General features: G+C 44.6%; 1 protein-coding gene across 8 annotated transcripts in view; it reads right to left on the bottom strand.

Annotated features, from left to right (window-relative positions):
- Positions 1 to 27368, bottom strand: part of LOC112261391 (pericentriolar material 1 protein) — a 38715-nt gene extending 11347 nt beyond the window's left edge. For 2 of the 8 annotated variants that reach the window (XM_024436680.2, XM_024436675.2), the window contains exons 1-25: positions 27194 to 27368; positions 22628 to 22746; positions 21544 to 21813; positions 20885 to 21208; positions 20046 to 20216; positions 19213 to 19332; positions 18688 to 18868; positions 18430 to 18539; positions 17776 to 18055; positions 17310 to 17499; positions 13672 to 13878; positions 13188 to 13351; positions 12877 to 13097; positions 11761 to 11891; positions 11503 to 11632; positions 11134 to 11319; positions 10682 to 10860; positions 10310 to 10498; positions 6779 to 7049; positions 4545 to 4690; positions 3741 to 3973; positions 2596 to 2773; positions 1740 to 2059; positions 1202 to 1366; positions 980 to 1036 (exon numbers count right to left, since the gene is read on the bottom strand). In XM_024436680.2, coding sequence (XP_024292448.2) covers positions 980 to 1036; positions 1202 to 1366; positions 1740 to 2059; positions 2596 to 2773; positions 3741 to 3973; positions 4545 to 4690; positions 6779 to 7049; positions 10310 to 10498; positions 10682 to 10860; positions 11134 to 11319; positions 11503 to 11632; positions 11761 to 11891; positions 12877 to 13097; positions 13188 to 13351; positions 13672 to 13878; positions 17310 to 17499; positions 17776 to 18055; positions 18430 to 18539; positions 18688 to 18868; positions 19213 to 19332; positions 20046 to 20216; positions 20885 to 21208; positions 21544 to 21813; positions 22628 to 22732 — 4528 coding nt within the window. In that variant the 5' untranslated portion in view covers positions 22733 to 22746; positions 27194 to 27368. Of the gene's footprint in view, positions 1 to 979; positions 1037 to 1201; positions 1367 to 1739; positions 2060 to 2595; positions 2774 to 3740; positions 3974 to 4544; positions 4691 to 6778; positions 7050 to 10309; positions 10499 to 10681; positions 10861 to 11133; positions 11320 to 11502; positions 11633 to 11760; positions 11892 to 12876; positions 13098 to 13187; positions 13352 to 13671; positions 13879 to 17309; positions 17500 to 17775; positions 18056 to 18429; positions 18540 to 18687; positions 18869 to 19212; positions 19333 to 20045; positions 20217 to 20884; positions 21209 to 21543; positions 21814 to 22627; positions 22747 to 26209; positions 26650 to 27193 lie in introns of those variants that run through there. The other 6 variants (XM_024436681.2, XM_024436678.2, XM_024436677.2 and 3 more) reach the window with 6 other exon arrangements.
- Between the last annotated feature and the right edge of the window lie 509 nt (positions 27369 to 27877).

A 27877-nucleotide genomic window follows, 5' to 3' on the forward strand; every position in this document is an offset into this window, starting at 1 on the left:
TGAATACATTCAGTTGGACAACGGACTAGGTATCCCCTTTTCTCTTTCAATTGTTCGCCAAGTCCATTAGATCAAGCGAGAGACTCGAAGGTTACACTAAGGTTGGGATCTAGTTTGAGTCCGTTAAAAGTTTAACTATTACATGTGTTACGGATACAAGTATCCTGTGTGTATCCTGTGAGAGTGTTTCTTTTCTCTCCTTCTCCCCTCACAGGTGAAAATCATCACTCCCCAATCAATCATGAATCAGAAGACACACCTCCTCCTGTTTCCTACCAAATCACAGTTCCTTTCCCTTGGTTTAGAAACCCTGTCAGTTGTTTGCTCTGGAGCTCAATGTCTCTGTAAATGCCATGTCTGTAGATCTCTCTGTGTCACTCTCTTTATGTATTGAGCCATCTTTTGTTTGAGCACCTCCATATCACTTTGTCCTCACCAGTGAGTATTGTTTTTGGTTATGGTGTTTGTTTGTTTGCTGGTGGGAAAAGGGGGAACCAAGACAAGTCGCCCATGGGTATACACTACCCGTAGGTAAACTTTGTTAAATACACTAGTTAGAACTGGGTGGACCACCCACTGTATTTTTGGTTAGTTAGTTAGCTGTTGTTAAAGTAGGCTAGTCTAGCTTAGGGGTGTTTTTGAATACTTATTGTTTCTTTCCTTGGGTCCAGCTCAGCCCCTTTTCCTGCTCCCCCCATTACCGTGTGTTTTACAATAAACCCCGAGTTTGACAGATTTCAGTCGTCGTGGTTATTTCGTTCTCACTTTTACTTTGTCACTATTATAAATTGCATGAGTTATGTTACGGGTCTCATTACCATCCCCCCTAGACTGTCGGGCCAAAAGGGATTCGTAACAACATGCCTGAGGTGCTTGAATGACCGATATTACACAAAAGTTGTGGGGAAAAAAACACCCCAAACTTCAAATCAGTGACAGTGTTAGCTGGTGCTTAGCTGTGTGCTAGGGGTGAGTTTACCTTGCGCTTCAGTGCATGCAATTCTGTTAGAGAGGAAAGGTGTTCTCCAAGCATAGGCTGTGAGGAAAATCAAAAAAGCAACGACATAAATAAACAAAAAAGTAAAACGTGGTCACGTTACAAAAAGGTGAGGACATAAAACCAATTAAACTCATAACAATAATAATGAAACTGAAGATGTGCGTGGACACGGTGTAGTGTGATCGGGTCAAGGTTTTGTACCGGAGGAGAGGTCGTTGGGCTTGTTGCCCGTCTTGGTCTTGGTGTCCAGTTTCTCCTGGGTCAGTTTGTCTAGCAGGCTCTGGTTCTGGTCCCGCTGGCGATGGGGCTGCGGCACCCTCTTCTGGACAAAGTCAGCCGTGCTGGACACACTGTCACTCTCCACTCCTGGAGATACACAAGCAAGGAAAGAGAAACACACAAAACAAATAGAGGGGAGAAAGTGTGAGATATGCAAAAATAAACATTTACACATATGTTTAAAAAAAATACCCTATTTGTGCATTCGTCTTTTGAATAGATAGTGTTGACCAAGTCGCCTTGAGCAATACTGTTTCAGTTGTGTCTCCGAAATATTGAGAGGTCTTCAAATCTCTAGTCTTATGATCTTGTAAATATATCAACAGGTGGTTGTGGTTGGAGCGAGTTACCTCCCGGCCTTCCTAACTGAGCTGCTGGAGAGGAAGGAAATGTCAAGTTCTAGAGAAAAAGCACTCAATATAAATCATTACAGGTCCCTACACAGTATCCCATGTCGTACCAGTGTTCCTGTGGTATCCCTTGACCAGCCGGGTCCTCCTCTTGGAGTTGGGCGTCTTGTCGCGGGAGGCCAGGCTTGCCTGGGCAGAGGCCTTACGTCCTGCCCTGAAGGCCTTGGTGATGATGGTGGGGTCAGCCGGGTCCGGCATGCTGCTGAAGCTCTCCTGGGAGGCCTGGTCGAAGGCCTGGGGCCGGGTGTTGTTAGCCCCTCTATGGGGTAGAGGGGAGGGGGATTCAGTGATAGGAGCTGGAGGCTGGGAGACGTTGAGCCAGCCAGATTCATGGCCACGACTGCCGGTTCCTTCATTCTGCCTCTGGGGCCTGGTGGGATGGATACAGACAGAGAAAGACGGTTAGACTAAAGTAGGAAAAAATGTGTGAGTAAGAGAGAACTAAGTAGCAATGAAGTATGCCTTTCATTCTTTGCACACACACAGGCCTGGGAATTGCAAGGGACATCACGATACTTAGATGCCAATACGATATGTATTGTGATTCGACACAGATTGTATTGCGATTTGATGTTCCAAACATATTGCTCACTATATATATATATATATATATATATATATATATATATATATATATATCTGCTGCAGAGGGGCAAGAGAGAATTTGTTTTGATCAGTCAGGGAAATAGAAGTACTGAAAGCATGTTGGCTCACTATTTTAAAAAGACGGAGAACATGCTATAGGATGAATAAATACTGGAGTTTTGGCACAGGTACAGCCTACATCGATTTTACAAATCGATACTTGGAGTCAAACGTCAGTAATAATCGATACAATATCATCCAAAAATAATATCACGATTTGCAACTACTTGATTTTTGCCAATCAATCACTAACACACACACCTTTTGTCTACAGTGTTGAGTGGGGAGCATTGTAGGGGTGGAGGGAAGCTCAAGTACTCGGTCTTGACTGAGGTGTTGGGATCCAGCTGCTGCTGGTGGTTGTCTGGGCTGACTTGGCCACCAGTACTCTGAGGGAACTCCCCCATAGCAGAAGGGAACATGGGGTTGAAATTAAACCCTGTGGAGGAGAAAAATAAATGAAGTGAGCACACAGAGGTATATTGTGCAGGTTAGTGGTTTTTCCATCATGAATCTGGAGGCAAATCTGCAGCATGGTCACTAGCTGGCACAGCCACAAAGTCATTAAATCTGATTTTAAACCTAACCCCACTTGCTAACCCTAATCTTAAAAAGCTTTTAAATTTTATGAATTTTTACAAAAGACAATTTTGACTGGCTTATTTAAGGGGAAATTGTTCAGTTCTGCCTCCAGGACAAGACTGATGACAATAAACGTCAAACTGCGTATATTGTGATCTGGAAAACACTTGGTTACAAACATATCAAATCAGGAATTTATCCTACTATTCCAGTATGCCCTCTATTCCTAAATAACACTCATGTGCCAGAGCTTCTCAATTTCTAAAGCTAACCTCTGAATTGAACTGGGTCAAGGTGACAAGTATTTAAAGAAGAGTGCCTTCCATGACATTATTACAAAATCAATTGATACATTTTTGCACACACAGTCCCTGAAAGAGACATTATTTGAACACTAACTATACAAAAACATTAAGAACACCTGCTTTTGCCATGACAGACTGATGAGGGGAAAGCTTTAAAGGAGACAGGTTAAAGGATTTTAAAGCCTTGAGACATGGATTTTGTATGTGTGCCATTCAGAGGGTGAATGGGCAAGAATTTAAGTGCCTTTGAACGGAGAAAAAAAAAGGGCACCCAACCAACTTGACAACTGTGGGACGCATTGGAGTTGACATGGGCGCCAGCATCCCTGTAGAACACTTGACAACTTAGAGTCCATGCCCTGACGAACTGAGGCTGTTCTGAGGGGGTGTTCCTAATGTTTGGTATACATTCCTTTGAGAACTTTCACTCATACAAAATATATGTCATAACATCAACGAGGAAGGGTCGAAAAACAATGGATGGAAGATGTATGTATCAAGGGGTGTTGGAAGGCGTACCGGAAGAAAGGGGTGTGAATCCGGCCAGGCCAGGAGGCAGGTTGAGGGCCTGGTTGACAGAGGGGGGAATGGAGGAGAGGAAGGGGAGAAAGAGACTGGTGGGGGAGAAGGGGGGACAGGCACTGCCGGAGTCCCGGGACGTGGAGCCCTGGTTCTGGGCCTGCTGACCTGAGGACGAGGAGGGCGGCTGCTGTTGTTGTTGACGAAGCAGGTCGCTCAGCACCAATTTCAGTCTGGGGACAAACGGGACAAATACAGGCAAGTCGAGTGTTAAAACCTAACCACATTCTTGTATTCACAAGTCATGTTTAAACCTGATGTCATGTTCACATATACTGCAGATGGTCATTTAACCATGATTGGCTATGCACTTAGAGCTATAAACTAATGTAAATATGACATGGGTGTGAACCTAACAAACGAAAGCTGCAATGAATAAATGTTCAACTGAATTGTAAGGTCTGGAAAACAGACACTGATCATTTCCCTCATGCCATACATTGAGCCAGTGACATTAACATATCAGTAAACTAGTTAAGTATCTGGGGACTTCAGATGAGAATTAGCTACAGTATATAGTTAAAATATGGTGCAATGTTTGTTGTACATTATCTGTGCAAATGGGTCCTGTGTGGCTCAGGTGGTAGAGCATGGCGCTTGCAACGCTAGAATTGTGAGTTCGATTCCCACGGTTGGACCAGTATGAAAAAGTATGCACACACACAACTAAATCACTCTGCTAAATGACAAAAATGAAAATAAACCAATAGATTCTAGTTGATTTTTTTTGCGTGTTTGTTCTACCTTTCGGCGTTGTTCTGCTGCCAGGCCAGCTGTGTGTAACACTGGCTGAGCTGGTGCATGACCAGGTGGACCTGGGGGGAGGACAGGTTGTTGGGCAGCGCATTGTACGGTCCTGTCAGCAGGGTCTGGAGCATGTAGGACAACATCTGGAGAGGGGGTAGGGGAGAACAGTTAGGGACAGGGAAAACAGGTAGAAGAGTGAGAGATGTAGAAAGAGTGTGTGTGTGTGTGTGTGTGTGTGTGTGTGGAGAAAGAAAGTTTGAAAGAGATAGAAAGAAGAGAACAAAATGGTATTCATGAACCTGTCTGTCATTTGGTTTCCCCATACAGGTTCTGACACCCAGTCAAAAAGGATCTCAAGCCAACGGCTGATGTCTATAAAAGGAATAGCAGTGTTTGCATTTCCATCAGGGCGACGCACGCTGAATAAATTCAAATTCAACACCATGCTCTATAGGTTAAGTGTCACCGTCACCGTGCTATATCAATGACAATGCGGCGAAAATCCATTTAGGCACCTCTAACACAAGACTGGCATGAGTAATACATTTCTTTATTAACTTACTTTATCGACCTTAGTGAAATGTAATAGATATTGAACAGAAAGGAAAGCGAGCAGAAATGCCAAACATTATTTGGCGGTGTGCCTAAAGCCTTAGGTTGCAGCTACCTTTTCTGTAGGTTGGGTGAAACTGATGTCCTGACTCAAAATCAGATAAGCTTTGCAATAAATAACTTCAGCCGGACCCCCTCTCACACACAGAGGGGAGAGAAGGGAGCTGGTGGGGGGGGAAATAGTCAATCAAGGAGAGAACATCCCTCTCCAATGTTCACACAGGAATGTGCCTTTGTCTACAAAGACATTTCCCACCGAAACGCTAACACGTTCTAAAGCAAATACTGGAACAATATTTCTATCATACAACGTGGGGAATGGGCAGATGTGACCTAAAAGACCACTAATGTCATTTGGCTGTTATTTTGTGATGTCATAAAAAAATTATCAAGGAACTACTGTAACTTGAAATGTATCAGTGTTGGAAGAGTACCCAATTGTCATACTTGAGTAAAAGGAAAAATGTATAGAAAATTACTAAAGTAAAAGTCAACCAGTAAATACTGTCTAAGTCTAAAAGTATTTGGTTTAAAATATACTACTAAAATATACTTAAATTCCCTATATTAAGCAAACCAGACGGCACCATTTTCTTGTTTTGTTTTACTTACGGAGAGCCAGAGGTATATTCCAACATAATTTACAAACAAAGCATGTGTTCATGACGAACCAAGACATTTACACGTAAATACATTCATGATGACTTTACTCCAAACGCGTGGCAGTTCGTGTGCAAAGTATATGATTATTGTGAGAGTAGTTACTAAATGTACCACAGTATAATGTCCCCCTTCCCGTTGTAACAAGCCGCCATATTATGTCAGTCCACTCAGGACCTTTTGCTAATGTATTAAGTGTGTATGTTTATCCTGTGTTTATTTAGTATTATATTTAGTATTGTATTTAGTTAGCTAGTAAATAATTAAAATAATTTGTGTAGCACTGAATCATAAGTAAGGCTGGGGTTTTTGCAGAGGTTACAACTGTTCAGAATGATATGATAGAAGGTTATCATTAATATGTTGACCGTTTATGAATGTGATTGGTAAAGACCCTTAAAGTTTAATTCGGGAGATGGTAACTCTTTCAAGAACCGCTCTCTTGGTGCCCCAATTCCTAATGAGTTAATTGTTAATGAGAATTTAAATTGGGTAACAATTAAACAGTTATTTGATTAGATAAATAACAGTCATCAGATTAATGAAAGTAAAGTCACGACACAGACCAGGCGTGAATACACAATATTCATGTCAGGCAAGCTAAATTAACCTCAAATACCTCCTTTGGTTCGGTGAATTCAGACATGGTTCGATACGTATTCCAAACATTTGAAATACTTGGAGGCACTTAATTTAGCTTGGAAGGTACAAAGAAAACAATGGAATAGTCTGAATTGCACACAAATCCCTCATGCCAGACAAGCTAAAATCAATACATTCCAAAAGGTTGACATGCGAGGTACCCTTGATATAGCTTCACTTGTCAGGTACATAGAAATCAAACTCCTCATGCCAGCTTGCCTCATACCTGACAAGCTAAATCAGGCACGCCTCAACCATGTCAAATGTTTTAGATAAGCCTATGTATTGGTGTGAGGTGACTGAACTGCTATACCAACCTGCTGGTCCTGCAGTAGGGTCTGACACATGCTGGTGCTGAAGTCCAGCTGCCTCTGTAGTGTGCCCACCTGCTCCTGCCAGTGGTGTGATGCTAACGCAGACCCAGTGCCAGAACCCTCCTTGAAGGACAGCTCAGCCGCCCAACGCAGGTTCTCCTGGCGCCTCGCACCTGCGATGCCGCCATGGGCTTGGGACTGTTGTTGTTGTTTGGCTCGAGAGGGTCGTCCACTAGCTACAGATGCAAATTGTTGGGGCGGCTTCAGAACGTTGCTGGAGAAAGAAGGGGGAGAGTGATATATTTGTATTATTGGGTGTCCAACGAGTTGTGGGTGCTGCTGTGAATGCATGACCCAATTTTCCCTCAGAACTTTCATGATGCCAAGATTCAAGATTTATTAGTCTTATAAAAACAGGCTACGTATGGTCAACATCATCCAACAAAGTGCTTACTTGCAGGTTCCTTCTCGACAATGCAACAATAACAACCAAGTAAATGGAAGAACAATACCGTATGTAACCATATATCAATAGAAACCTATGGGGTGGAACAAAAGCCTGCACACCCAGTATCTCTCTAGGACTGGAGTTGGGTTAGGATTAACCCTAACCCCTCATAACTACTACAACTGATTAATCAAATAAAATATTATTTGTCACATGCGCCGAATACAACAGGTACAGTGACATTACTTAGTTACAAGCCCTTAACCAACAATGTAGTTAAGAAAGAAAAAAAAACAGTAAATAAGAATAGCGGGGGAATATACAGGGGGTACCAGAACAGAGTCAGTGTGCGGGGGCACCGGTGTCGAGGTAATTGAGTTAATATATACAAGTAGGTAGAGTTATTAAAGTGACTATGCATAGATAATAAGAGTGTAGCAGCAGTGTAGAAGAGGGGGGGCAATGCAAATAGTCTGGGTAGCCATTTGATTAACTGTTCAGGAGTCGAGAGAACCGTTTATGACTAGATGCCTGGAGTCTGACCAATTTTTAGGGCCTTCCTATGACACTGCCTGGTATAGACGTCATGGATGGCAGGAAGCTTGGCCCCGGTGATATACTGGGCCGTTCGCACTACCCTCTGTAGTGCCTTGCGGTCGGAGGCCGAGCAGTTGCCATACCAGGCAGTGATGCAACCTGTCCGGATGCTCTCAATGGTGCAGCTGTAGAACCTTTTGAGGATCCATGCCAAATCTCCTGAAGGGGGAATAGGTTTTGTCATGCCCTCTTCACGACTGTCTTGGTGTGCTTGGAGCATGTTAGTGATGGGGACGCCAAGAAACTTGAAGCTCTCAACCTGCAGCCCTGTCGACGGGAATGTGGGCGTGCTCGGTTCTCCTTTTCCTGTAGTCCACAATCATCTCCTTTGTCTTGATCACATTGAGGGAGAGGTTGTTGTCCTTGTACCACACGGTCAGGTCTCTGACCTCCTCCCTATTGGCTGTCTCATCATTGTCGGTTATCAGGCTTACCACTGTTGTGTCATCAGCAAACTTAATGGTGTTGTAGTCGTGCCTGGCCGTGCTGTCACGTTTGAACAGGGAGTACAGGAGGGGACTGAGCACACACCCGAGGGGCCCCCCATTTTGAGGATCAGCATGGTGGATGTGTTGTTAACAACCATTATCACCTGGGGGCGGCCCATCAGGAGGTCCAGCTTTGAGGGCACTCCGGTGTTGAACACTGAGCTGTAGTCAATGAATAGCATTCTCACATAGGTGTTCTTTTTGTCCAGGTGGGAAAGGGCAGTGTGGAGTGCAATAGAGATCTGCAGATCTGTTGGTGTGGTATGCAAATTGGAGTGAGTCTAGGGTTCTGGAATAATGGTGTTGATGATGTGAATCATGACCAGCCTTTCAAAGCATTTCATGGCTACAGATGTGAGTGCTACGTGTCAGTAGTCATTTAGGAAGGTTACCTTCGTGTTCTTGGGCACAGGGACTATGGTGGTCTCCTTAAAACATGTTGGTTTTACAGACTCGGACAGGGAGAGGTTGAAAATATCAGTGAAAACACTTGCCAGCTCGTCAGCACATGCTCACAGTACACGTCCTGGTAATCAGTCTGGCCCTGCGGTCTTGTGAATGTCAACCTGTTTAAAGGTCTTCCTCACAGCTGATGCTCTCATGCATGTTTCAGTGTTACTTGCCTCGAAGCGAGCAAAGAAATTATTTAGCTCATCTGGTAGGCTCGTGTCACTGAGTAGCTCTCGGCTGTGCTTCCCTTTGTAGGCTGTAATAGTTTGCAAGCCCTGCCACATCCGACGAGCGTCGGAGCAGTACGATTCGCTCTTAGTCCTGTATTGACGCTTTACCTGTTTGATGGTTCGTCAGAGGGCATAGCAGGATTTCTTATAAGCTTCCGGGTTAGAGTCCCGGTCCTTGAAAGCAGCAGCTCTATCCTTTAGCTCAGTGCGAATGTTGCCTGTAATCCATGGCTTCTGGTTGGGGTATGTATGTATAGTCACCGTGGGGACGACGTCCTTGATGCACTTATTGATAAAGCCAGTAACTGATGCGGTGTACTCCTCAATGTCATCGGTAGAATCTCGGAACATATTCCAGTCTGCACTAGCTAAACAGTCCTGTAGTTTAGCATCTGCTTCATCTGACCAATTTTTTATAGAGTCACTGGTGCTTCCTGCGTTAATTTTAGCTTGTAAGCAGGAATCAGGAGGATAGAATTATGGTCAGATTTGCCAAATTGAGGTGCGAGGGAGAGCTTAGTACGCCTCTGTGTGGAGTAAAGGTGGTCTAGAATGTTTTTCCCCTCTGGTTGCACATTTTACATGCTGATAGAAATGAGGTAAAACTGATTTAAGTTTCCCTGCATTAAAGTCTCCGGCCACTAGAAGTGCATCCTCTGGATGAGCGTTTTCCTGTTTGCTTATGGTGGTGTACAGCTCATTGAGTGCGGTTTTAGTGCCAACATCGGTCTGTGGTGGTATGTAGACAGCTATGAAAAATACAGATGAAAACTCTAGGTAGATAGTGTGATCTACTGCTTATCATGAGATACTCTACCTCAGACGAGCAAAACCTTCCTTAGATATCATGCACCAGCTGTTGTTTACATATATGCATAGGCCTACAAGCGTCGGAACAGTTAGGCCTACAAAACTACTACGACTATGGAAAGATGCGACTCTTACGATGGTTTTCTCCATTTTGCTATACAAGTGTCACAGGACTCGTCTGAAGGTAACCCATGCAAACAAATAGAAGTATGGAGGTAGTTTAGTAGCAACAAAAATAAGGGGTTAAATATGTGTCCAAAAATAACAAAAAACATTTCCTGATCTTTCTTAAACTCCTAACTGTATATCTTTTTTTATTACCCAAAGTGGTCCTAAAATTCTAAATCAAATAACTAAATGAGCCATGGTATGACCATCTTAAATCAATTCCATATGTAGCCTAGTCCCCTCCCACAGCTTAGACTTTGAGGTTAAGACTATTGTGCCCTGTATCTTTATCCTGAATAGGCAAAAAAAAAAATGGGTATCTTTGTATGAATTTCTCACAGACCTGCCCAGTGTCTTCCTATTGCTGTAGGATCTCTGCTTCCTAGTGGAGTAGAGATGCAGGTCATCACTGGAGCTGGACTCTACTCCGTCCTCCTCTTCTTCCTCCTCCTCCTCCTCAGCACCCATCTCAGAGGGGTAGCCGTCCTCGTCTAGCTGACAGGGGGTGGAGCCGCCCCACGTGGCCATGGTCCTAAGGAGGAGGGAAACAAGTCAATTAAGGCCCCACTCAGAGACTAAACCGATCTCTCAAGGCACGTCATGCATATATGAAAGCACACAATAGCTAAAAGCGTCATTCTACTTGTATCTGCAACATTCAGAATGTTTCACATCATGGAACTCCCAGATTATTTAGGGGTAACGCTTCGCCCACCTCTTGTCCCTGCTAAGTGGCTGTGAGGCGGCGTGTCCCTCTGGGTCCTCCATCTTGTAGGGGGAGTCGCTGAGGCCGCTCCTCCTCTGGTGCTCGGCCATCAGGGATTCCAGGTGCTTCCTCCGCTGGCGCAGCTCCTCCCGCAGGATCTGGTGGCGCCGCATCTCACACCACAGCTGCTGGAGAACCACGAAGGTAAATGAGCTGTGTCATTTTCATGGTTACATCAGCAAAATAACCCACACTACTATACAGCTCCCTAACATCCAGCCATGGCTAACTCGGTTACGCTAACCCTTACCAGTTAACCCTCAAGAAAAGCCTTGCACTGAGCGGGTGATACAAGTGTTCCATTTGATTTTGGCAAGCAAGCACTTTAAGTCTGTGGGATGAGCATACTATCCTTGATGTTACAGTAAACTGACCCTGTCAAATCAAAATAAAGAACCCACCTCGTTGTCGGTGACAGAGGCATTAGTAGCGGCCTGGGCTGTGGGTTTGAGCACAGCGGTGGCAGCAGGAGAAGCGTTGGCTTTGGGGGCTGCAGCCGGAGCAGGGGGAGGGGCCGGGGTCGAAGTTGCAGCTGGGGGCTTCCTCATCAGAGCCTGTTGGCTCACTGTGCTGCTGGACACTGACGACTGGAGAGAAGATGGGAGAGTGTGTGTGAGAGGTTGCCTCAAATAATACCCCATTACCAATATAGAACACTATGGTTAAGAGGGGTCAGAAATAAGTTCTGACTCCAAAGCCTTTCAACACAATCAATCAGGAAATAGGGTGGTGTGTGCTCAGCTCTCAGTGTCTGTGCGTGCACGTGTTACCTGCAGATCGGGGCAGGCCCACTGCAGGTCCTGGATCTTGTCCTGGATCTCCATCAGCCGCTGGCGTTCCTCGTGAAGCTGCTGCAACTCCTGCTGCTGCTGACAAAGCTTCTCCTCATACAGCTTCTCCCTGAGACACATACAAAATATTTTAGATTCACAAACAGAATCACCAGCTGTGTAATTCACATGCTTAAAAGCACTCACTTAGATATAGACACAGGTACTTTCATACACTTATTATGGTTAGTCTCCTACCTGGCCTTGTCTGTGAGGGTGAGGTCTCTGGGGCTCTTGCCTGTGGAGGAGGAGCCAGCAGCAGCACCTCTGGTGTTGTTGGGCTGCTGGTGGAGACCCTCGTCGGCTGTGGTGGCATCTGTATCGTCACTCTGGGAGGCAGGAAGTCACACGGTTACTATTCCATAAAGCTATCGCCCATAAATGACTCAAATTCCAGCTCTATTTTCTTGGACTGCAAAAGGGTCCTCTTCCACTCTGAACTGTCTAGACCACTTAGCTGCACCATGGTCATTTTAGATTCTATAGCATGTGTTCTATTTTGTATTATTGGCTTATATGTGTGTGTTGATATGTTTCTACTCCATTTTCTGCTTTTGCATATTTTTTTTATGCTGAATGTTATCAGATCTTCAACCAAAACCTAATATGAGATAGAGAACAAATAACAATGACATACTAATTTCATTTATTTCATAAACAAAGTTAATAAACACCCAATGCCTGTGTGAAAAAGTTACTGTCCCCTTGCACTCAATAACAGGTTGTGCCACCTTCAGCTGCAAAGACTGCAACCAAACGCTTCCTGCAGTCGAGCAGTCTCACATCACTGTGGACGAATTCTGGCACACTCTTCCATGCAGAACTGCTTTAACTTAGCAGCATTTGTGGGTTTTCAAGCATGAACTGCTCGTTTCAAGTCCTGCCCTTCAGCTTCCAGACAGATGGCCTGACAGTTCCCTGTAGAATTCTCTGATACAGAACAGAATTCATGGTTCCTTCCATTAAGACAAGTCATCCAGTTCTTGAGGCTGCAAAGTATTCCTAAACCATCACACTACCACCACTATGCATGACCGATGGTATAAGGTTCTTACTTTGGAATGCAATGTTTGGTTTGCGCCAGGAATAAATGGGACCCATATCATCCAAAAAGTTATACTTCTGAATCATCTGCCCATGGAACATTCTTCCAATAGTCTTGATGATCATCCAGGTGCTTTTTGGCAAACTTGAGTCAACTTTTTGGACGAGATTGGTCCCATTATTGACTTGCACTATGGGGCCTACAATTTATTTCAGATTCTATATCTCTCTCATATGCTATGTTTCTCTGTTTCTAGTCAGTCCTCTCACCTGCACCATGGCCACCAGCTCCTGGAGCTGCCGTAGTTTCTGCTTGGCGGTCTGCAGCCGGTGGACTTTGTGGGCGAAGTCCGCGTCCTCGTTCTCCAGGCTGCTCCTTCTGCTCGACCCCGAGCCATCGCTGTCCCGGGCCCCGGCCCCCCGCACCTCCTCTTCATCCTCCAGGGCATCGTCATCATCGACCTGGTTGTAGGGGCGGTTGTACTGGCACTCTGGTGGAGACAGAAACAATGAGGGTTAGTGAGATGAGTGGATTGTGTGTGTGTATTCAGGTTGCACACATGTAATGTGCGTCACGCTACCTATGGCTGATGGGATGTTGAGGCTGCGGAGGTTGGCTGCTGCAGAGCGGTTGTTGATCTCACACTCGTTGAGCCTCCCGTCAACGTGGTTGTTGGTGCTGCCGCCTCCTCGGCCGTTGGTCAGACTGTTCATTTCTGTCCAGTTCCCAGAACGCTGTGGGTTTCTGACCAGGGGAAAGGTCTCAATTTCACTCCCCGGTGTGATTTGCCCTTGGGAATTATATTATCTAAACCTTTAACATTTCTTATCCAGGAAAGTTATTGAGAACAAACTATATTTGAAATTAACCTGGTAATTTGGGGTACATGAAAGGAACAGATTATATGCATGGCTCGAAACTAACCCGTTACTGTCCATGGTTGCCGGTTCGAATCCCAGGTCTGTGATGCTTAGAATCAGAATTGGACATGGTCCACTAATAAACAGATCTAATGAGAAATAATAACGACTGCACCCTACTCCGTCCGTGTCCTTCCAAAGTACCTGATGTTGGTGATGGGGGGCCGGCGGTTCTCCTGCTCCGAGTCGAACATGGTCTCCAGCATGGAGCCGTCCTCCTCAGTCTCCTCCTCCTCCTCTTCCTCCTTCACGTTCTCGTTGACTGTGTCCACCATCATGTCTGATGTTTGCTCGTAGTACTGCACCAGCTCACGCAGCTCGTTCAGACGCTTGTGCACCTCCTTCAGCTTGCTGTGGTGGGCGGGGGGGGAGAGAGAGAGAGACTTAGGCCTGATTCCGTTTTAAAATGTCTCCACCTCAACGACTTAAAAGCACCATAAGTGAGACCTCAAGCAGTCTATTCCTTTTGAGTCACATTTCAGAGAGTGTGGAGGAATGAATGGGGAGACATGGAATGGGGGAAAGAGACTAAGGTTGATACATGGACAACTGATTCAATGAAGGAGAGACACTTCACTAATTGGATCTATTGTTCATTCACCAGACGAATTAATGAATAAGAGGGATAAGGGTGATGGATGGTAGAGCTTGTATGAAGGAACAGTACAGCATGGATCTTCAGCTGCCAGTACCAGAGAGATACAAAGGGTGCAAGCTAATAGACTGAGTTGGTTCCCTCTACTCGTCTCCTTTGCTTCATCGGCAATGGGTTGTATTCATTAAGTCCAGGTAGTCCCAATAGAAAATTGAACACTGGAATAATGTTTACATACCGTTTTAATCATTCCATATATTGTATTTGAGTCAATGCCATCCTATTCAACTATTGCTGAATATATACTATTCTATAGACACACTAAATATTCTATCCACAAACTCAGCATCCCTTTTTCAGGACCCTGTCTTTCAAAGATAATTTGTAAAAATCCAAACATTGTAAAGGGTTTAAACACTGTTTCCCTTGCTTGTTCAATGAACCATAAACAATTAATGGACATGCACCTGTGGAACGGTCATTAAGACACTAACAGCGTACAGACAATAGGCAATTAAGGTCACAGTGATGAAAACTTAGGACACTAAAGAGGCCTTTCTACTGACTCTGAAAAACACCAAAAGAAAGATGCCCAGGGTCCCTGCTCATCTGCGTGAACGTGCCTTAGGCATGTTGCAAGGAGGCATGAGGACTGCAGATGTGGCCAGGGCAATAAATTGCAATGTCCGTACTGTGAGACGCTTAAGACAGCACTACAGAGAGACAGGATGGACAGCTGATCGTTCTCGCAGTGACAGACCATGTGTAACAACACCTGCACAGGATCGGTACATCTGAACATCACACCTGCGGGACAAGTACAGGACAGCAAAAACAACTGCCCGAGTTACACCAGGAACGCACAATCCCTCCATGTTCTGCCATGGCCAGCGAAGTGCCCGGATCTCAATCCCATTGAGCATGTCTGGTACCTGTTGGATTGGAGGGCGAGGGCTAGGGCCATTCCCCCCAGAAATGTCCAGGAACTTGCAGGTGCCTTGGTGGAAGAGTGGGGTAACATCTCACAGCAAGAACTGGCAAATCTGGTGCAGTCCATGAGGAGGAGATGCACTGCAGTACTTAATGCAGCTCGTGGCCACACCAAATACTGACTGTTATTTTTGATTTTGACCCCCCCCCCCCCTTTGTTCAGGGACACATTATTCCATTTCTGTTAGTCACATGTCTGTGGAACATGTTCAGTTTATGTCTCAGTTGTTGAATCTTGTTATGTCCATACAAATATTTACACATGTTAAGTTGGCTGAAAATAAACGCAGTTGACAGTGAGGACTTTTTTATTTGGCTGAGTTTACTATCCATGTCTATACATCCCATCCAGTGCATTCAGAAAGTATTCAGACCACTTGACTTGTTCCACATTTTGATCAATTACAGACTTAGTGTAAAATGTACTAAATACAAAAATGTACTCAAACACACAATACCCCATAATGACAGAGAAAACAGAAATGCCTTATTTACATAAGTATTCAGACATTTTGCTATGACTCGAAATTGAGTTCAGGTGCATCCTGTTTACATTGATCATCCTTGAGATGTTTCTACAACTTGGGAGTCCACCAGATGTAGAATTCAATTGATTGGACATGATTTGGAAAGGCACACACCGGTCTATGTAAGGTCGACAGTGCATGTCAGAGCAAAAACCAAGCCATGAGGTCGAAGGAATTGTCTGTAGAGCTCCGAGACAGGATTACGTCGAGGCACAGATCTGGGGAAAGGGTACCAAAAAATGTCTGCAGCATTGAAGGTCTCCATGAACACAGTGGCCATCATTCCTAAATGGAATAAGTTGTAAACCATCAAGACTCTTCCTAGTGCTGGCCGCTCAGCCAAACTGAGCAATCGGGGCAGAAGGGCCTTGGTCAGGGAGGTGACCAAGAACCCGATGGTTATTCTGAAAAAGCTCCAGAGTTCCTCTGAGGAGATGGGAGAACATTTCAGAACGACAACCATCTTGGCAGCAATCCACCAATCAGGCCTTTATGGTTGAGTGGCCAGACAGAAGCCGCCACTCAGTAAAAGGAACACGACAGCCGCTTGGAGTACACACAAAATGCACCTCAAGGACTGACTATGAGAAACAAACTTCTCTGGTCTGACGAAACCAAGATTCAACTCTTTGGCCTGAAAGCCAAGCGTCACATCTGGAAGAAACCTGGCACCACCTACGGAGAAGCATGGTGGTGGCAGCATCATGCTGTGGGGATGTTTTTCAGCGGCAGGGACTGGGGGACTAGTCAGGGTTGAGGGAAAGATTAACGGAGCAAAGCACAGAGCGATCCTTGATGAAAACCTGCTCCAGAGCACACAGGACCTCGGACTGGGGCGAACGTTCACCTTTCAACAGGACAACGACCCTAAGCACACAGCCAAGACAACGCAGGAGTGGCTTTAGGACAAGTCTCTGAATGTTCTTGAGTGGCCCAGCGAATGCCCGGACTTGAACCCGCTCCAACATCTCTGGCAAGACCTGAAAATAGCTGTGCAGAGACGCTCCCAATCCAACCTGACAGAGCTTGAAAGGATCTGCCGAGAAGAACGTGAGAAACTCCCCAAATACAGGTGTGCCAAGCTTGTAGCATCATACCCAAGCAGACTTGAGGCTGTAATCGCTGCCAAAGGTGCTTCAACAAAGTACTGACTAAAGGGTCTGAATAGTTATGCAAATATGATTTCAGTTTATTTTTAATACATTTGCAAAAATGTCTAAAAACCTGTTTTTCCTTTGTAATGATGGGGTGTGTAGATTGATGAGGGGAAAAACTAGTTAACCCCTTTTAGAATAAGGCAAAATGTGGAAAAAGTCAAAGGGTCTGAACACTTTCCGAATGTACTGTATACATGCATGCATACATATTCATAAGCCGGACTCAGACATTGCTCGCCCTAATATTTCTTAATTCCATTCTTTTAGAGGTGTGTATTGTTTGGAATTTTTAGATATTACTGCAATGTTTGAGCTAGGAACACAAGCATGTTGCTACATTTCGCTAGACCCGCAATAACATCTGCTAAATATGTGTATGCAACCAATAAAATGTGATTTGGGCAAGTACAGGAAGTCCCTCTGCATTTCAGTCAGTTTTCTACCATTTGGCTCCTTATGAATACAACTGTGGTGTGATGTGCACCGATTGTAATAATTGTTGAAGTTTAGTACCGGAGTTTATCTGCTGGAGCGTCCTCATGCTGGGGTTGATGGGTGTGTGTGGAGGAATGGTAGGTAGAGGGATCCCGTCTCATGGCTGTGGCCCCGTTGGGCTCCCGGTACAGGGCAGAGGGGCGGTCCGAGGGGCCCGCGCCCAGAGCCAGTCTATGCTGAGAGGACAGGGACACACTGCCACCGCGACCTGACAGAACACACATTACTCACACATGCACGGCAGCAAACTTACAAGCTTCTATCATATGCACCAGGCTTCCACCGCAAAGAACGTAAGATGGGAGCTGCGCAAAAACAAATACAAATAAATAAATACAAGTTTGTCATCATTAAAGGCAATGTTTTGCAGGAAATGGCATGTGTAGGCATTTAAACAAGCAAGAATCTCACAAAAAAAAATATATACACCCCCCGACAGTGTTATCCTACTCCTAGTCAGTTACCGAGACAAACCATAACTTACAGGAGTTGTTGTTGAGGGTCTGGTCGCGGAGTGAGTGCAGCTCCTGCAGGATCTTGTCCATGGTCTGCTTCTTGTCCTGCAGCTCCTGCAACTTGGTCAGCTTGGCGCTCGCCGCCGACGTCGGGGTGATGGAGGTCAGGGAAGTGAGAGGGCTGGGATGGAGGAAGGAGGAGGCAGAGCGGGAAGGATGGGAAGGCTGGGAGGAGCGAGAGCGGCAGACTTCCCGGGAGAGGGAGAGGCTCGCGGCTTGTCTGCGGTTGTCTGGGACTGCTGCCTTGGTCTGAGGAAGGAAAGGCACACAGGATGTTAGTAGGTGTTAGTAGTTGAACAAACATTCAACTCATCATTTATTACTTTGATGGGTAGCACTTTACATTACCACACAGGATAAAGTGGTGATAACACGGAAACAAGTTCTAATTACTCAACATGAAGACTTCATTTTGCCCAGTTATCCCTTCATTAAATGTAAGCATTATTAGTTACAGTGTTATACACCAGGTCTGTAATAGAGGGGTAAACAATACCATGTTATTATAACTTTTGACGTTTGCCAGGATTGTATTCATTAGGCATCAGGCAGAAGAAAGCGCTAATACTTTTGACTATGGTGTGCCCTAATTAATACGACCCAGTATTCTATGATGCTGGTACCTGGGAGTCGTGCAGCTGGTTGTGGAAGCGTTGAATGAGGTCGTTCAGCTCATCGTTCAGCTCCGAGGTGATGCTCAGCCCTGACACACTGCCTGTGGTCTCTGTCGGCACTGAAACACACACACACACACACACACACACCAAATGAAATAAGGTTACGTATGTGTGTAGCTACCAGCTCTGCATGTGCGCTTGTGTGTCCAGTGCGCATTTACTCCTCTGCATACGCGCTCTCTTTCTACGTGACCCATGTCTCACCGGTGTCAGCCATGGTTTGTGTGGCTTGCTGGGAGCTGTGCTGCAACGTCAGTAGTGCAGCCTGACGGCCCTGTAGAGCCCTGAGCTGCTCCTGCTGCTCCAGCATCTTCTTCAGGAGCTCATGCTGCTTCTTCAAGTTCTCCAGCTCCTCCTTCTGGTCACTGCGGCCAGCAATGCGGCCCTGTTGGAGACACGCAAATAAGAAATCTCCAGCACAAGCAGAACTGGTTGTGCCTCAGATGCTGACAGTGCAGACTTCAGGGTGTTACACAGGCAAAGGAAGGGATGGAGAGAAGGGGAGGAGGGATGGAGTGGGATGAGAGGGAGGGATGGCAGCAATACAATTAGCCTTGGTCTACTTGGGTGACGAATTCTAGAAGAAGTGTCTTACTATCTGGTAGAGATTGTAATGCGTATCCCTAAGCACATATCAGATGATGTCGTTTGTGACCAATCCAAACTCCTCTATAAAACAAAAACCTAGCAGGGGGGGTGGTGTTCAGAACTAGAGGAAGGGCTACTTACGGTGGCATTGGAGGCATCCGAGGAGCGCACCTCCAAGTTCAGGGTGGTGCTCTCTGGCAACGAGCCTGAACCCAAGGCCGAGTCCAGTGTTCCCGCCTCGTCCTCCTCATTTTCCCTCGCCTACAGAAGAGGCAGCGATCAGTAAAATATTAGGCACGGACTGCAAGCACGGTCACCCTCTTCAGCCCGAACTATGGTTCCATTGACACGGAGGGTGTAGTGGCTATGGGAACACGGGTCTTCAACCATTTCCTTCCCTTTCTCCACCCCACTTTCAATGTAATACTTGAACAGTGCTTGGTGAAAAAGTTGGTATACAACAATGGAAATAGTCATAACTACTCGCACATAAATGCCGGAGGGGGATAACCTATAGAATATTGATAGCAAGATAAAATGACACGTGCCATCCAGCAGTTCAGAAGCAATGTGTGTCATGTCCTAGATTTGTCTGCCAAATGGAACAAGATACACGACTATCTTGCCGGCTTTTCAGACGCCTTGGCATTAAAAATACATGACCAGGGTGCAGTGAAAAGTTCCCAAGCACAACACCTTGAACTATCAACAGCAATGTGAGAAAAAAAGCAGTGGACTGCAGGCTTCTTTAAAAGGGAAAAGCCCAAGGCTGCCGTAGCTTGTTTTTACTATAAATACCATAGAGTGAATTCAAACTAAAAGTCTCTCGAAAGCAGCCACTTTCATCCTCAAATGACAGAAGGATGGAAAGAGAAAAATAAAGACATACAGATCAAGCCAAAGAGAGAGAAAGGAGAAAAACAGATAGAGAGAGACAGTGAGAAAGCCCCGATAAGCCAGCGTACTGTACTGACCAGCATCTTCTGCAGGAAGCGGAGGTAGGACCTCTCCTGCTCCTTGAGGTGGGCGATGAGGTGGGTGAGGCGCTCCACGTTGGCCGGGATGTCGTTCTTCTCCACCAGGTCATCCCTCATGGAGCTGGCTTTGCCGATATACTCCCGGATCTGAACCAACTTGCTCACCACCTGATAGGGACACCAGAGTGTAAGGGTGTGTGAGAGACAGGGTGTGTGAGAGTGTGTATGAGATAGTGGCACAGCAGAAAGAAAGCATGTGTGCATGCATGTCTGTGAGTGTAAATGATAGAGAGAGCGAGACAGAGAAATGGTGTGGGAGAGCGCGGATACCAGTCCGCTCACTGCAGACCGAGCTAAACGAGGGCAGAACTCACTTGGGAACCTGCGGTGGTGGCATATTTTTAAATTGCCCTAAATAAGCACTGGTTTCATCATCATCTTGCCTGCCTAGTCTCCCATCCTTGTTCTACCATTTATTTTCTTACAAGATCGAGAGCACAGCATGCCATGTGACAGTTTGCAGACAGTACAATCAGTTCAGCGCAAGCACAGACTTGAGTGGTGAAAATGCTGTTCCAAGGTATGCTATTTATAGATTTGTCCAAAATGGGTTACTGAGTCAGTTTTTCCTCTATGTACCCACAACTAAACAAACTTTATTGTAAGCATGTCCTATGTTTGTTCTATTTTAATTAAGTATTGAAACTACAAACTTCAATCATTTGCATTGTGCAATGAGTGGCTGATCAAACAAAACAGACTACATACAGAGAGTATAAAATGCAAGTGCTGAAAAGCCCTAATCCAGTAAACCCAAGTGCCTAGACGTTACCTACCTGGCTACTGTCGATGCTGAGCTCTCCTCTCCCATCCTCCCTAGAGTGAAGGAGCCCTCTCTCGGCCCTTCTACCTTGCCTGGGGGTGTCATTGCTGGGCAGGGAGGGGGTGAACGCTTCCCTGAGACCAAGACCCAGGCCAGGGCTCTGTTTCTTGGCTGTGGCGGCGACGGAGGGGGTTGTGGGGGCCGAGGCCGCCTCCCGGCTCTTGTTGGTGTTGACGTGCAGCGGCAGGAATTTGAAGGGCTTTTTGTTTTCCGCCGCCAGCTCTCGCTGATTGTTGGCTGCTGTGACACGACCCTGGGAGTCGCTGCCCACGCTCCTCTGAGAAAAGAGAGAGCGAGGGATGTGTCATAACCTGGCTTCCAGTCTAAATTACAGTACTCTGAAACAGAACAATGCAGCAGAACCTCTGCGATATAAAAAGCTGGAAAGAAGGTCCTTTGGAACATTGAATAGTTTAAAACTTTCACATTCGTAAAGACAACACACTAAGAAATGTGTGCGTTTTTACATGAACAGTACCCTTCCACAACATCTTCGGTGAACTTTACACATTTCTGGATTAACTATGACCCCCCTCCAGACACCAAAAATCACAGACGAATACTCAAAGAAGAAATGCTTAGTTAAGAAAGCTCTAGGGAGAATCCTCTCACCTCGTCTAGATCAGTGAAGTTGATCCTCTGCCGGAGACGGTCCAGCTCGGCCTGGTCGGGCACCGACATCTGGGTGGTGTACTTGATGTGGGGGAAGGAGTGAGGGGTGTTTGTCCTTCTCCGCCCCGTGCCAGGTGTGGACTCCGGGGAGATGTCATTGGTCAGCCGGCTCTCCGCCACGCCGCCGGCTGAGAATTTCTTCCTGTTCTTCTCCGTCGAGCGGTTGGCCTTCTTCTGCTGGATGCCCCAGTCCTGAGAGGGGACAGGAAGCTTTGAAAAAGGAGTGTAGGATGAAGTCACCCCTAAACACTGATCTTGGGTCAGTTTTGCATTTCCCCAACCACAAATGGTTCAGGTTGGGATTTGGGGTGGGGAAGCTGATCCTTGACATTTACCTTGGGGAAACTTCACTCTTTAAAAAAAGGACATAAGGTCATATCCACATGTTTTATGTAATACCATGTACTGTATAATGCTGTACTTGCTTGATGATAAGCACATCGTGGTTCCTCAAAAGGGACACATTACAATAAACTTGTAATACACCATTTCACATCCATGTTTTGGTCAGCATTGTAGGTAGACGAACAAATTCTAGAGCTAGACAGTGAGGGGGCTGAATCCTTACTAAAGATATAGAGTACCACAGCAAGAGTCATAATACCCATAAAACCTAGCGGTCAAACAGGGAAATGGTTCCAATAGTTTTTCCACCATTCATTTTTCCCCATAAGGGATTTTAGAAACACTTCATATAAGGGCTGGCTGTGTATTGTGTAGATGAAATGGTGGAAAAATTATTGGAACCATTTCCCTGATCTCTAGGTTTTATAACATCTCCACCGTGGGGCTATATGCACAAACAACTCATGCAATCAAAGATTTTAATTACTTTCGCAAATCTCCAGTTAGGATTCAACCTTTTAGTGTCCATTCTCAATGGTCCCAAATGTCACCCCATTCCAGTAGTGCCCTACTTTCGACCAGGACCCATAGGGCTCTGGTCAAAAGTTGTGCATTGCACTACATAGGGAATAAGGTTCCGTTTGGGACACAGGCATTGTCTCTCTCGTCTCCTCTGTACCATGTTGTTGAGCCTGTCCTCTAGGCTGCTGCCGTTGGTAACGGTCCAGTTGTGCAGCTCCTGCTCGTCTGCGCAGTCATCAAAGGGAGTGCCCCCTGTCGCCATGTCCTACTCCGCGCCTGTTGGGTTGTTGACATGCAGTCAGTCAACACTCAAGAACGGCTTTGGACTAGAGACAAAAGCATGTACACGCACACAGTAGGTCTCTTTCATACTGGCATACTGTGCACAACTCATTCACGCACACACCAAGGTTTCCGTTTGCGGGTAATTGCCGGCTTTTGGACATGAAATAAAATGAAAAGCCGATAAAATTGTGGTCAGCCAAATTGACCAAAAAAATAATAATGCTTTTTATTAATTGATGGGAATACAATTGTCACCAACTGGTCGATCGACCTCCAATGCATTCCTAGTCAATCGCTAAAACATTTCTGTAAAAAACCCAATGATAAAGCACTGTGTTCCTATTTATTTATAGGTCTCGGGCTGCTGGTGGTAGGTGCACCCAATTCACCTACACGCCGGGTAGGCAAACTGTTGCCATTCTGTGCATAAAAGAAAGAAGATACTGTGAGATTAAAACTTAAAACCCAGACTAGAGAAACTGTCAACGAATACAGCAAAGAGCTGCTGTTTATGTGAATGAGTTCATTTTAAAGTTCTTACTCAGCACTGTCAACACTTTTATAGGCCATGAAATGCAGGTTCCCATTTCCACTCAGCGCTACAACAAGCAGTGCAGCAGTAATGAATGAGTAGGAAAGTGGATCTATAGGCATGCGTCATTATTAGCAGCTTGGGTCTTTTTTAATACAGAGGAATATTTCACTCTGTCCATAGGAGTAACATGAATTTGTGCACAAGGCAGAAATAATGTGGTGTGACTCGAGTTTCACCATCAGCCGGAAGAGTGTCCATTTTATGGTCAGTGGAGGAAAGGGAGAGTGGAGGGATGTTGAGAGGCGGACGCTCAGTCTGCTGCCCTCTCCCCTCTGCTGAGACTGACCATCAGATGCAGGCACCATCAGCCCAGTAAAATTCTAATTACATTAGTAATATGTCAACGGCTCCATTACCGGTGTGACCATATAGCCTACCTCAAATTGAAATATTTATATTTTTCAAATGGCCCGAACAACAATGCGTTGACAGAGCAATTCAAGCAAAGCTAATATGCAGTGACAATGTTTTGGGCCTATAGTTTACTGCACAAACCTAATTGTTCTAGAGTTTTCCCCCTGTTAACACTAACAACGTTTCCCTTTACTGTGGAAATTGTGATTGAATCAACGCAATATTATCCATTTTCAATGCAACATAACAAAGCAAAAAACTATGCAAGAGATTGTTGTAGGCAGAACTCGTCGGATTAGGATTCTATTGCATTGACACACTACTCTGCCCGTACCTGGGGCAGCAGGTAGCTTAGTGGTTAGAGCGTTAGGCCAGTAACCAAAAGGTTACTAGATTGAACCCCCGAGCTGAGAAGGGAAAAATCTGTCGTTCTGCCACTGAACAAGGCAGTTAACCCACTCTTCCTAGCCCTTTTCTAAATATTTTTTTTCTTAAACGACTTGACTAGTTAAATAAAACTCTATACAGACTTGTGCGGCATAAACAGTGTGAGCTACAGTAGACCTACATGCAATTAAACCATTGCCATATACGAATCTGTGCCATTTACTTTGAACTGGATTGTGTTTACAGCGGTTGTGAGTAGATGTGCTTGTTTTGAGATCAAGGCAAGAGCTGCATGCAGCCACGTGTGCACATTGTGTTCATATCCTTTGCTAGTTAGTGAGTTATTAGTCCAGTTATAGATAATTAGTAGTCAGTAATAGCTCATTTCTAGTCAGCAATGGGTGATTGATTGTATCCGCCAAGAGCACAAAACTTGTACATTTCTAGACATCTTTGAAAAGCAAGTCAGTTAAAGGGCTTTGTCTTAAAAAAGGGCAGTGTTGTATTTTGAGATGGGCTTGAATAAGCTAAGTAGCCAATAGGCAGTCTGATGCAGTCTGACATCTGATGCTCTGTAATAATGGTATGACAATAATGTATTTTATTTTGTAAAGTGGTTTCTTAGATCAAACAGCATTTTCAGTCACCTTGTCTGAAGGACAAGTTGATGAACAGGTTATAGTCAAGCCCTGCATGTTTTTTTCAAAAGTCTCATGGAATGTAAACCTACATTGAACACCACACATTGGTTGCTACTGTAGGCTGAAAGATGGAAAAAGCGGTTCTGTGTTACAATGTTATGCGGTGCATTTTCTTCATTGTTTGATGGTAGGCCACTCGTAGGTCTACATTATGATCAAATAGCCACAGTAGCCTACATACTTGGCCACTGTTCAAACTAACTTAAAGCAGGTACAGCCTCAGTGTTGAGTAAACGCACACAGGAAGTTGCACAGAATTTTTACAACTTTCAAGTTTGAGCTCAGCAGACCTGAAATTTGCTCAGTGACAAAAAAAATTAGAAGGAACCTGGGTCGTAATGTATAATTTCTTACTTGCGCACATAGCCTATTTTGAGCGGAATGTCGCTTGTCAGACAATGCTGCGCAGCAGCTCCTCAGCTCATTGCTGCTGAAGTAAAACATGTACTTTTATAAGACCACTCAGTGGGCAACAATTCTGAAAGCAGTCACCTGAAAACAGTTTTGATGGCCACGATTACAAAGCGCTACTGTTTTTATTTCTCAACTGGCAATTGAAACATGCTTCCCAATCAAGTGCAAAGGTAGGCATGCTATCAGCACGTCACCCACCATTTTGCAATGTGAGCTGGCAGCAGTATGCATTTTGAAAACATATACTTCTTTATTTTATTGTCCAGAAGCCAAAGGCACAATCCCAGTTATATTAGCAACCTAAGTTTCTAACAGAGATTTATCTCTGTCACATATGGAACCTATGGCATCAGGTGCGATGTTTGGAATAGTGTTGTTTGACCACAAATTGCATTTTGGCAAATGTTTGAAAATAATGCTTTAGTGTCTGCTTCATTACAGGCGTTGGATGTTCTGTTAAAATGAATACCATAATCTAAATGTCTGTCATTCTTAGCACCGTAGGTGGATGTTGTAATGGATCATGCACACAATGCATAACATTATGGGTCAGGTACATTTTACTAATTGACAGCTAATTAAAATATTTAGGGTCACGTTGTCTGGCACCACACTTTCCTAATGGAAACCCTGACACACACGTTTTCAAAACAAACAAGGAAACCAATATACAGAGGTGTGTTTCCAAAGTATCTACATCGTTATGACATTAACAGAGTGCATGATTCTAGAGGTGTTTGTTGCTTTCAGAAACAGCCTCCAGTCAGAAACGGTGCCTTGTTTGGAGGAATGTTCCTGCAACTAAGCAACAGTCAACATTCACAGACCTTTCCCTAAGTATGACAAGTATTACAGTAAACTAAACCATAACATGAGGCATAACGTTAATCATCCAAAACACCATAGCTAGCTACAAACCATTGTATGACTTATTTATGACATAGATAATACAACTGTACCGATATCAATAACGTATCAATAACGTTACCGATCGATTACGTACCTGTGCGGTGTATTCAGTTACCCACTAATAATTTGTTGGTTTGCTTTTGGAGATCGTGGACTGAGTAAGGACTTCTTGCTGACTAACAGTAGTTAGCTAACTTCCCTACAAAAGGCAGTGTTTAGTCAAGAGGGATTCACGTTAAACCCGCGTTGTAGACCGCTAGAATTCCCGGTAAAGTTTCCGAAATTCCCTCCACTTCAGCGAGTTCGATGGAGCCAACTGTCACTAGCAAGAACTAATGTTAGCCCCCCTCTGAGAACTTCTAGCTAACGTAAAATAAGAATGGGGACAAAAACCGTCATCAATATACACTCCAATAGCCTATCGATGAGGTGTATTCATCATTTGGGATACCAATGTGGCAATGCAAATCTAAACTAGTTTACATTTGGCTTGGTCACTGTTTGGCAACATGAAGTTGCACGCCATGGTAACGCATGAGCCCCCCCCCTACCTTCCCCGCGAAAACTGGGGGTGAAATTCCGACAATGGAAAATGCATCGAAGACCAACTAACGTTACAATTGTTGCTTTCACTGCCCTTTGAAAGTTTGAAAAATAGATGTACAAAACAAAAGCTCATGTTAAATTCGGAGAGGAAAGTACGGTCACTATCTAGTAGGAATTACAGTTAGCTAGGAATTACAGTACCTTGCAGACACTTGCGTATGTAACGTCAACTTGCTAGTAATGTTAGCTAACGTGACCTATCTAGCTAGCTGGCTAACTAAAAACAAAGGATTTCACGGCCTGACAAGATTGCATGCCTAGATAGTTATTGTTGGCTATAACAGTTTCAAAATAAGTACACGTAGCTGGTTAAATACATTAGCTAATGTCTACTCGAAAATACAGCACCAACCTAGTTTTGTTTTGGGTAGGAAGGTAGCTAGCGAACTGCGTGATGATGCTACGTTAGCTAGCTGGTGGTGAACTAGCCACTTGCCTTGGCTAACAAAAGTAGTGGAAAGAAATGAATTACCTCAGTGAGTGTTTTTTGAGAAATTATCGTAACACTTTATGGTCAACGACTCATTCTAAGAGCCAGGAGAAGACTGTGTCTCAATAAGTACAAATAAGTCGTTTCGGTGTTGTTGATTAATCCCCTCAGTCAATGTACACTTATCGGCCCAGTGTCAGCCATTATAGTCCCTGTTTCACGGAGGCGGAATGATATAAAATAGTGCGACACGCACAAGAGCCCTCATCATCAATACTGTCATGTTTTTCCTCAAATAAACACACACACATGTAAATAGTATATCAAAGTGACCAATTGTGTACAATATTTTTTTACAAAATGTACAGGCAATGGCACCCCGATTGAATAAGGTACTATTTGGGCTCTCGGATGGTTAACTAACGTTACGTTGCAATAATGTCAGTGTTTTGCCTAAAAGTTGCCTTTTGAACAGATCAAGTTTATTTAAATTTAATCAAATTGGCCAACGACTTACAGTTTTCACTCACACTAGTGTCATGGAAATGTGTAAATATTCCAACTGTTACTAGCTCTAATTATATGATAAACAAACAGGCCCCTTTGTGAATCAATAGAACCTACCCTTATCATCTGAGTTGAAAGTTTGCAACGCACAGACACATAAAAACAAAATAAATCCCTATAATCTATATTAATAATACATTGAGACTGGAGAAAAGTATT

Source organism: Oncorhynchus tshawytscha, linkage group LG11, assembly GCF_018296145.1.
Source record: "Oncorhynchus tshawytscha isolate Ot180627B linkage group LG11, Otsh_v2.0, whole genome shotgun sequence".
In the NCBI taxonomy this organism is placed as follows: Eukaryota; Metazoa; Chordata; class Actinopteri; order Salmoniformes; family Salmonidae; genus Oncorhynchus; species Oncorhynchus tshawytscha.